An 11,115-nucleotide genomic window follows, 5' to 3' on the forward strand; every position below is an offset into this window, starting at 1 on the left:
TGTGTGTGTGTGAGTGTGAGAGAGTGTGTGAGTGTTTGTGAATGTGTGAGAGAGTGTGTGTGTGAGTCTGTGTGTGTGAGAGGGAGTGCGTGTGTGAGTGTGTGAAAGTAAGTGTGTGTGTGTGTGTGCGTGTGTGAGTGTGAGTGAATGTGTGAGAGAGTGTGTGTGTGAGTCTGTGTGCATGTGTGTGTGAGAGGGAGTGCGTGTGAGTGTGTGAAAGTAAGTGTGTGTGTGTGTGTGTGAGTCTGTGTGCATGTGTGTGTGAGAGGGAGTGCGTGTGAGTGTGTGAAAGAAAGTGTGTGTGTGTGTGTGCGTGTGCGTGTGTGTGAGTGTGTCTGTGTGAGTGTGAGTGAATGTGTGAGAGAGTGTGTGTGTGAGTCTGTGTGCGTGTCTGTGTGAGTGTGAGTGAATGTGTGAGAGAGTGTGTGTGTGAGTCTGTGTGCGTGTCTGTGTGAGTGTGAGTGAATGTGTGAGAGAGTGTGTGTGTGAGTCTGTGTGCGTGTCTGTGTGAGTGTGAGTGAATGTGTGAGAGAGTGTGTGTGTGAGTCTGTGTGCGTGTGTGAGTGTGTGAAAGTAAGTGTGTGTGTGAGTCTGTGTGCGTGTCTGTGTGAGTGTGTGCGTGTCTGTGTGTGCGTGCGTGTGCGTCTGTGTGAGTGTGTCTGTGTGAGTGTGTGTGTCTGTGTGAGTGTGTGCGTGTCTGTGTGAGTGTGAGTGAATGTGTGAGAGAGTGTGTGTGTGAGTCTGTGTGCATGTGTGTGAGAGGGAGTGCGTGTGTGAGTGTGTGAAAGTAAGTGTGTGTGTGTGTGAGTGTGAGACTGTGTGCATGTGTGTGTGTGCGAGTGTGTGAAAGAAAGTGTGTGTGTGTGTGTCTGTGCGTGTGTGAGAGTGTGTGATTATGCTTTGCTTTTTTATTACTGACAGTTTTAATATTTTCAATAACTTTTTTTTGTTTAAATATTAATATCAGTTACTAGTATTCTGCAGTGGTATAGAGAATTGTGGCATTTTGCTGGTCTCTAAAATGTAGATGTCACAGCAACCTTATTTACAAGAAAATATATATTTGAGATATATATATATATATAAATTATGATTCTTGTCATAATGGAGCAGGCCTAATCCAGACCTGTGTCTGCTGCTGGATGTGGTTCGGCGTCTGTTCGTCAGTGTCTTCTTCCCCTCAGACGCATCGACCGGAGACCCTGACGAGGCAGAAGCTCGTCTCTCTGAAGCCGCTGGGACGGTGACGGCAGAGCTCTCCTGACGCTCCTGAAGCACAACACATTACTCACATGTTATTAGGTCCATCGTATTATAATGTATGTGACGCTGCAGCACAAAAGCAGTGTTAAGTCGCTGGGGGATATTTGTAGCAATAGCCAACAATACATTGTATGGGTCACAATTATACATTTCTCTTTTATGCCAAAAATCATTAGAATATTAAGTAAAGATCATGTTCCATGAAGATATTTTGTAAATGTCCTACCGTAAATATATCAAAACTTAATGTTTGATTAGTAATATGCATTGCTAAGAACTTCATTTGAACAACTTTAAAGATGATTTTCTCAATATTTAGATTTTTTTGCACCCTCAGATTCCAGATTTTCAAATAGTTGCATCTCAGCCAAATATTGAAAAATTTACACTTTAGACTGGTTTTGGCACAAAAGGGTCATAAGAGTAAATTTTTTGAAATTGAGATTTATAAATCACATGAAAGCTGAATACATAAGGACATGCCGGTATCAAATTCTCACGTTGCGATTAATTGCTAATGCTTTTATCACGGTATTATCACGATATTGAAATTTAGTTTTTAAAAAGTGTTGCCCTAATACAGTATAACAGGTTTAATAACTTTTTCTTATAACAAAAATAACTGAACATTTAAATGCAATAAAGCAATGCAGAAAAATGTTAAAAATTGTACACAGATTAAAGTGCAAAAGAATAAAGACCAATAAGCATCACTTCACAATTAGACCTCGTTAGTTAACCTTAGTTAATGCATTAATCACAATCAGCAATAGCTATTAATCTTTGTTAAGAAATACAAGTCTTAGTTCATGTTAGCTCATTAAATAACACCGTTGCAACTTTAGATTTTAACAACATGTTATTAAATATTGGAATATCTAAGATTAATGAATGTTCAGAATTTTTCATTGGCAGTTTATGTTAACTAATGAAGCCCTAATGTAAAGTGTGACCGAACAATAAAGAATCAAAACACTTTCAAACAATATCTAGGGCATGTTGTAGTCCAGATTAAAATAAAATAAAAAGTTTTCAAAAAAACAGATACGAAAAGCCCACACACATCTGATGACAAGCACTCTAATAACCTTTGGTTGTTATTATGTTATCCTGAAACATGTTAGCTCATTAAATAACACCGTTGCAGCTTTTGATTGTAACAATGTGTCACAATATACACATTGTTACTTTTTTGAAAGAAACTAAAACTTTTATTCAGCGAGGATGTGTTCAGTTGATACAAAGTGATAGTAAAGACTTTTATTGTTAGAAAAGATTTATATTTTAAATAAATGCTGTTCTTTTTAACTTTGTATTCATCAAAGACTCAAACACTGATAATAAATCGGCATATTATACTGATTTCTGAAGATCATGTGACACTGAAGACTGGAGGAATGATGCTGAAAATACAGCTGCACATCACAGAAATAAATTATATTTTACTATATATTAAAGCAAAAAAAACAATATTAGAAATTGAAAAATATTTCACAATATTACTGTTTTTTCTGCATTTTTGATCGAATAAATACAGCCTTGATGAGTATAAGAGCCTCCATTAAAAACATTAAAAATCTTACTGATCCCAAACTTTTGACACAATGTTTCAATTAATCACAAAATAAACTCGACAGTGAAAATACCCCCAAAAGATTATTTAAAGCTATTTTTGTGTTAAACGAGAAAGTATCAAGTAGACGTTACAAATTATAGCTTTAGAAAGAAATATTTGATTTGATTCAACATAAAATTAATCACACATAAACATGGAACACAAAAGAAGGTAATTTGAGAAACATCTCCGTATTGTTTGTTCATACAACACAGCTTTGTCTTCAAAATACCTTCGTTTATGTTCCACAAAAGACAGTTTTGAAACAACACGAGGCTGAAGTAAATAAAGACAGAATTTTAATTGCTTTGGGTGAACTCTCTCTTTCATGTTTTTATGATTATTATTATTTTTTTAATGAAATAATACTCTAAATAAGAAACTAAATCCGCCAGCAGGCGGCGATAAATGCCTTTATGATTCGTTCAGAAACTAAACATGCACAACACTTCTGCTGTGGCTTTAAAGGTAATATGTTTTCTGCAAAATTGAGCAAAAACATAATATTGTGTTTAAAATATAACACAGTATTAACTTCTTATTTACCGAACTGTTGTGTAAATCACATTTAAACTCGCGATATTCGGGACGAACAGAAAAAACACGAGCAAAACATGCTCAGGTCAAAGTATCGGAATTATTTTTAGTCCCAAATATTTATTAATTTTACTGTTAGTCCACTTTATGAATACTTTTTGGGTGTAATATGTCACAGTTTAATTAATTTTTTTAGTTTACTTTTATTGAATGAACTATGGTGTCCTGCACCCACTAGTAAACAAATATAAAAAATTATATATAATAAAATTTTATTATATAATAATTTCTGGTTTGACTGTGTATATATATATATATAAAATAAAAAAAATAGAATATATTAACAAATAAAACTTCACCGCTAAGACCATTTATAATGTTTATATGCATTATTTAAACAATATAATACAACAATAATAAAAAATGTAACATAGTAGGCTTCTATGATTTACTGCAATGCTATAAAAAAAGAAAAATGCATATAAAATGAATTATTTAAATATAAATATAATAATAAAATAGGCCCATATGATTATTCAATCATTATATAAATACAATTCTAATATATTTAAACTATAATGGTTAAATATTATGAATATTATAAATGCTATTAGAATATAATAAGAAGAATTACAATGCAAAAGGCCCAAAGCTGTGAAAATTAATACTGTTTATATAATTAAATATTGTATCTGATATAACACAACCTGATTAAACCCACAAGCCTTTATATTTTACGAAGGAAGACAGAATATTGTACATTTGGTTGCAGTAACTGGCCTGGTTTGGTTTTCTTTTCTTTTCTCAGAGGAACAAAGATCTCACCAGTTTGGCCATCTCTTTCTTTCTCTTCTCTTCTCGCCTCTCCTCTTCTCTCCTCTGGATTTCTGCCAGAATCTCGTTTTGCTGCGGAGAGAAATACTGAAAGTGAGACCAGCATTAAAACGATACACTGGATCGTTAGACTGTAAATAAATACGTACAGCACTAACATCAACACCAGACACTTCTAGAAGATGTACACTACCGGCTAAAAGCTAGGGATCTTGTAATGTTTTTAAAGAAGTGTCTTCTGCTCATCAAGGCTGCATTTATTTGATTAAAAATACAGAAAAAAAATCAGTAATCTTGCAAAATGTTATTACAATATAAAATAATGGTTTCCATTTTAATATCCTTTAAAATATAATTTATTTCTGTGATGCAGCGCTGAATTTCCAGCATCATTACTCCAGTATAAAGCGTCTCATGATCTTCAGAAATCATTCTAATATACTGATTTATTATTAGAATTATCAACTATCAAATATATTTTTTTGGAAGCTGTGATACTTTTTTCAGGATTCTTTGATGAATAAAAAGTTCAAAAGAACAGCATTTATTTGAAATAGAAATCTTTGCTATCACTTCTTAACAATTTAACACATCCTTGCTGAATAAAAGTTTTCATTTCTTTCAAAGAAAGAAAGAATATAAATGTACCGACCCCAAACTTTTGAACGGTAGTGTACATTGTTAGAAAAGATTTCTATTTTGAATAAATGCTGTTCTTTTTATCCATCAAGGAATCAAAGAAAAAAAGTATCACAGATTCCCCCCAAAAAATATGAAGCAGCAACAGTTTCAGCTCTGATAATAAATCAGCATATTATACTGATTTCTGAAGATCATGTGACACTGAAGACTGGAGGAATGATGCTGAAAATACAGCTGCACATCACAGAAATACATTACAGTTTAACAGATACTCACACAGAAAACAGCTGTTTTACATTCTAATAATATTTCACAACATTAAATTTTTTCCTGTATTTTTAATCAAATAAATGCAGCCTTGATGAGCAGAAGACACTTCTTTAAAAACATTACAAGATCCCTAGCTTTTAGCCGGTTACATTGGTAGAAAAGATTTCTATTTTGAATAAATGCTGTTCTTTTTATCTTTTTATTCATCAAGGAATCAAAGAATAAAAGTATCACAGATTCCCCCCAAAAAATATGAAGCAGCAACAGTTTCAGCACTGATAATAAATCAGCATATTATACTGATTTCTGAAGATCATGTGACACTGAAGACTGGAGGAATGATGCTGAAAATACAGCTGCACATCACAGAAATACATTACAGTTTAACAGATACTCACACAGAAAACAGCTGTTTTACATTCTAATAATATTTCACAACATTAAATTTTTTCCTGTATTTTTAATCAAATAAATGCAGCCTTGACGAGCAGAAGAGACTCCTGTAAAAACATTACAAGTCTTACTGATCTCAAACTTTTGACCGGCAGTGTACTTATTTTATAAATAGAGTTGGATATCAAAATAACCGGTTCCTAGGGCTTTTTAGGCACCGACCGAATTGCCTCGATACCATCGAGTATCGAAAAACGTCTCGTCGTTCGGTACCACATTTCAATACCTAAAGGGTTAATCTCATCAGCCTCAGTGAGCCAATAAGCCTGCAGCACACGACAGATCGATCAACGTTACACGACCGAAAGCACGTGTTATGTGACCATTCATGCACACTAGCATCATGCTACATAAGACAATAAATGAGATTCATATTCCGCTTTTACTCAAAACTCACTTTAAACCACCATCGAGTGTTTGTAATCACTTCTGATTGCCGTGTAGTGTGTGTTTTGGCCATGTAATGTTGCTGAAATTAAATATGTTATTACCTCTGAGTCAGAGCAGCGATCACGGAAGAGAGAGCACAAGCAGACAGCGCTGGAAGCTGCTAATGCTCATCAGTAAATCAGCGGAAGATAAATAGAAATCATGATTCTGTCCGAGCTGCGTTTTAAAATGAACACGCACTAGTGTAAATGTAGCCTAATAGATGTGTAAACTGAAGACTATTTGAGCTTTATTAAAACTATTTGCACTGATTGGTTTGTATTTTTTTTTCAGATAATGTAATCTTGTTAAAATTGATATCGAAAAAAAGTATTGTTTAGGGACCGGTATCGAAGTCAAGGTATCGGTATTGAAAATGTTTGAACGGTACCCAGCCCTAATGGTTCTATTTTAAAACCGGTTCCAAATTTCCAAGAACCGGGTATTCGATAAGACGCATGCATTTCGATTCTGCGGTCGTATTTTAATGTGATTTAAAACGAAGGAACGAAAAGAACTTGCGCTTTGTTTGCGTGCAGCACACACGTCTGAAGGCACGAGAAGAGAAGAGCGAGGCGAGACGAGACAGACAGACAGGAAGAGCGAGGCGAGGCGAGACAGACAGACAGGAAGAGCGAGGCGAGGCGAGAGACAGGAAGAGCGAGGCGAGGCGAGAGACAGGAAGAGCGAGGCGAGGCGAGAGACAGGAAGAGCGAGGCGAGGCGAGAGACAGGAAGAGCGAGGCGAGGCGAGAGACAGGAAGAGCGAGGCGAGGCGAGAGACAGGAAGAGCGAGGCGAGGCGAGAGACAGGAAGAGCGAGGCGAGGCGAGAGACAGGAAGAGCGAGGCGAGGCGAGAGACAGGAAGAGCGAGGCGAGGCGAGAGACAGGAAGAGCGAGGCGAGGCGAGAGACAGGAAGAGCGAGGCGAGGCGAGAGACAGGAAGAGCGAGGCGAGGCGAGAGACAGGAAGAGCGAGGCGAGGCGAGAGACAGGAAGAGCGAGGCGAGGCGAGAGACAGGAAGAGCGAGGCGAGGCGAGAGACAGGAAGAGCGAGGCGAGGCGAGAGACAGGAAGAGCGAGGCGAGGCGAGAGACAGGAAGAGCGAGGCGAGGCGAGAGACAGGAAGAGCGAGGCGAGGCGAGAGACAGGAAGAGCGAGGCGAGGCGAGAGACAGGAAGAGCGAGGCGAGGCGAGAGACAGGAAGAGCGAGGCGAGGCGAGAGACAGGAAGAGCGAGGCGAGGCGAGAGACAGGAAGAGCGAGGCGAGGCGAGAGACAGGAAGAGCGAGGCGAGGCGAGAGACAGGAAGAGCGAGGCGAGGCGAGAGACAGGAAGAGCGAGGCGAGGCGAGAGACAGGAAGAGCGAGGCGAGGCGAGAGACAGGAAGAGCGAGGCGAGGCGAGAGACAGGAAGAGCGAGGCGAGGCGAGAGACAGGAAGAGCGAGGCGAGGCGAGAGACAGGAAGAGCGAGGCGAGGCGAGAGACAGGAAGAGCGAGGCGAGGCGAGAGACAGGAAGAGCGAGGCGAGGCGAGAGACAGGAAGAGCGAGGCGAGGCGAGAGACAGGAAGAGCGAGGCGAGGCGAGAGACAGGAAGAGCGAGGCGAGGCGAGAGACAGGAAGAGCGAGGCGAGGCGAGAGACAGGAAGAGCGAGGCGAGGCGAGAGACAGGAAGAGCGAGGCGAGGCGAGAGACAGGAAGAGCGAGGCGAGGCGAGAGACAGGAAGAGCGAGGCGAGGCGAGAGACAGGAAGAGCGAGGCGAGGCGAGAGACAGGAAGAGCGAGGCGAGGCGAGAGACAGGAAGAGCGAGGCGAGGCGAGAGACAGGAAGAGCGAGGCGAGGCGAGAGACAGGAAGAGCGAGGCGAGGCGAGAGACAGGAAGAGCGAGGCGAGGCGAGAGACAGGAAGAGCGAGGCGAGGCGAGAGACAGGAAGAGCGAGGCGAGGCGAGAGACAGGAAGAGCGAGGCGAGGCGAGAGACAGGAAGAGCGAGGCGAGGCGAGAGACAGGAAGAGCGAGGCGAGGCGAGAGACAGGAAGAGCGAGGCGAGGCGAGAGACAGGAAGAGCGAGGCGAGGCGAGAGACAGGAAGAGCGAGGCGAGGCGAGAGACAGGAAGAGCGAGGCGAGGCGAGAGACAGGAAGAGCGAGGCGAGGCGAGAGACAGGAAGAGCGAGGCGAGGCGAGAGACAGGAAGAGCGAGGCGAGGCGAGAGACAGGAAGAGCGAGGCGAGGCGAGAGACAGGAAGAGCGAGGCGAGGCGAGAGACAGGAAGAGCGAGGCGAGGCGAGAGACAGGAAGAGCGAGGCGAGGCGAGAGACAGGAAGAGCGAGGCGAGGCGAGAGACAGGAAGAGCGAGGCGAGGCGAGAGACAGGAAGAGCGAGGCGAGGCGAGAGACAGGAAGAGCGAGGCGAGGCGAGAGACAGGAAGAGCGAGGCGAGGCGAGAGACAGGAAGAGCGAGGCGAGGCGAGAGACAGGAAGAGCGAGGCGAGGCGAGAGACAGGAAGAGCGAGGCGAGGCGAGAGACAGGAAGAGCGAGGCGAGGCGAGAGACAGGAAGAGCGAGGCGAGGCGAGAGACAGGAAGAGCGAGGCGAGGCGAGAGACAGGAAGAGCGAGGCGAGGCGAGAGACAGGAAGAGCGAGGCGAGGCGAGAGACAGGAAGAGCGAGGCGAGGCGAGAGACAGGAAGAGCGAGGCGAGGCGAGAGACAGGAAGAGCGAGGCGAGGCGAGAGACAGGAAGAGCGAGGCGAGGCGAGAGACAGGAAGAGCGAGGCGAGGCGAGAGACAGGAAGAGCGAGGCGAGGCGAGAGACAGGAAGAGCGAGGCGAGGCGAGAGACAGGAAGAGCGAGGCGAGGCGAGAGACAGGAAGAGCGAGGCGAGGCGAGAGACAGGAAGAGCGAGGCGAGGCGAGAGACAGGAAGAGCGAGGCGAGGCGAGAGACAGGAAGAGCGAGGCGAGGCGAGAGACAGGAAGAGCGAGGCGAGGCGAGAGACAGGAAGAGCGAGGCGAGGCGAGAGACAGGAAGAGCGAGGCGAGGCGAGAGACAGGAAGAGCGAGGCGAGGCGAGAGACAGGAAGAGCGAGGCGAGGCGAGAGACAGGAAGAGCGAGGCGAGGCGAGAGACAGGAAGAGCGAGGCGAGGCGAGAGACAGGAAGAGCGAGGCGAGGCGAGAGACAGGAAGAGCGAGGCGAGGCGAGAGACAGGAAGAGCGAGGCGAGGCGAGAGACAGGAAGAGCGAGGCGAGGCGAGAGACAGGAAGAGCGAGGCGAGGCGAGAGACAGGAAGAGCGAGGCGAGGCGAGAGACAGGAAGAGCGAGGCGAGGCGAGAGACAGGAAGAGCGAGGCGAGGCGAGAGACAGGAAGAGCGAGGCGAGGCGAGAGACAGGAAGAGCGAGGCGAGGCGAGAGACAGGAAGAGCGAGGCGAGGCGAGAGACAGGAAGAGCGAGGCGAGGCGAGAGACAGGAAGAGCGAGGCGAGGCGAGAGACAGGAAGAGCGAGGCGAGGCGAGAGACAGGAAGAGCGAGGCGAGGCGAGAGACAGGAAGAGCGAGGCGAGGCGAGAGACAGGAAGAGCGAGGCGAGGCGAGAGACAGGAAGAGCGAGGCGAGGCGAGAGACAGGAAGAGCGAGGCGAGGCGAGAGACAGGAAGAGCGAGGCGAGGCGAGAGACAGGAAGAGCGAGGCGAGGCGAGAGACAGGAAGAGCGAGGCGAGGCGAGAGACAGGAAGAGCGAGGCGAGGCGAGAGACAGGAAGAGCGAGGCGAGGCGAGAGACAGGAAGAGCGAGGCGAGGCGAGAGACAGGAAGAGCGAGGCGAGGCGAGAGACAGGAAGAGCGAGGCGAGGCGAGAGACAGGAAGAGCGAGGCGAGGCGAGAGACAGGAAGAGCGAGGCGAGGCGAGAGACAGGAAGAGCGAGGCGAGGCGAGAGACAGGAAGAGCGAGGCGAGGCGAGAGACAGGAAGAGCGAGGCGAGGCGAGAGACAGGAAGAGCGAGGCGAGGCGAGAGACAGGAAGAGCGAGGCGAGGCGAGAGACAGGAAGAGCGAGGCGAGGCGAGAGACAGGAAGAGCGAGGCGAGGCGAGAGACAGGAAGAGCGAGGCGAGGCGAGAGACAGGAAGAGCGAGGCGAGGCGAGAGACAGGAAGAGCGAGGCGAGGCGAGAGACAGGAAGAGCGAGGCGAGGCGAGAGACAGGAAGAGCGAGGCGAGGCGAGAGACAGGAAGAGCGAGGCGAGGCGAGAGACAGGAAGAGCGAGGCGAGGCGAGAGACAGGAAGAGCGAGGCGAGGCGAGAGACAGGAAGAGCGAGGCGAGGCGAGAGACAGGAAGAGCGAGGCGAGGCGAGAGACAGGAAGAGCGAGGCGAGGCGAGAGACAGGAAGAGCGAGGCGAGGCGAGAGACAGGAAGAGCGAGGCGAGGCGAGAGACAGGAAGAGCGAGGCGAGGCGAGAGACAGGAAGAGCGAGGCGAGGCGAGAGACAGGAAGAGCGAGGCGAGGCGAGAGACAGGAAGAGCGAGGCGAGGCGAGAGACAGGAAGAGCGAGGCGAGGCGAGAGACAGGAAGAGCGAGGCGAGGCGAGAGACAGGAAGAGCGAGGCGAGGCGAGAGACAGGAAGAGCGAGGCGAGGCGAGAGACAGGAAGAGCGAGGCGAGGCGAGAGACAGGAAGAGCGAGGCGAGGCGAGAGACAGGAAGAGCGAGGCGAGGCGAGAGACAGGAAGAGCGAGGCGAGGCGAGAGACAGGAAGAGCGAGGCGAGGCGAGAGACAGGAAGAGCGAGGCGAGGCGAGAGACAGGAAGAGCGAGGCGAGGCGAGAGACAGGAAGAGCGAGGCGAGGCGAGAGACAGGAAGAGCGAGGCGAGGCGAGAGACAGGAAGAGCGAGGCGAGGCGAGAGACAGGAAGAGCGAGGCGAGGCGAGAGACAGGAAGAGCGAGGCGAGGCGAGACAGACAGACAGGAAGGGCGAGGCGAGGCGAGACAGAAAGGAAGAGAGAGACGAGGCGAGACAGACAGGAAGAGCGAGGCGAGAGACAGACAGGAAGAGCGAGGCGAGACAGACAGACAGGAAGAGGGAGGGG

At 46.7% G+C, this 11,115-nt stretch overlaps 1 protein-coding gene across 1 annotated transcript in view; it reads right to left on the minus strand.

Moving 5' to 3' along the window:
- Positions 1-11,115, minus strand: part of eif2ak4 (eukaryotic translation initiation factor 2 alpha kinase 4) — a 77,147-nt gene that overhangs the window by 48,763 nt on the left and 17,269 nt on the right. The window contains exons 5-6 of the mRNA XM_016289420.1: positions 4,241-4,321; positions 1,127-1,269 (exon numbers count right to left, since the gene is read on the minus strand). Of these exons, the coding sequence (XP_016144906.1) occupies positions 1,127-1,269; positions 4,241-4,321 (224 nt within the window). The remainder of the gene's footprint in view (positions 1-1,126; positions 1,270-4,240; positions 4,322-11,115) is intronic.

The sequence above is a fragment of the Sinocyclocheilus grahami genome, unplaced genomic scaffold (genome assembly GCF_001515645.1).
Source record: "Sinocyclocheilus grahami isolate Dianchi unplaced genomic scaffold, SAMN03320097.WGS_v1.1 scaffold245.1, whole genome shotgun sequence".
In the NCBI taxonomy this organism is placed as follows: domain Eukaryota; kingdom Metazoa; phylum Chordata; class Actinopteri; order Cypriniformes; family Cyprinidae; genus Sinocyclocheilus; species Sinocyclocheilus grahami.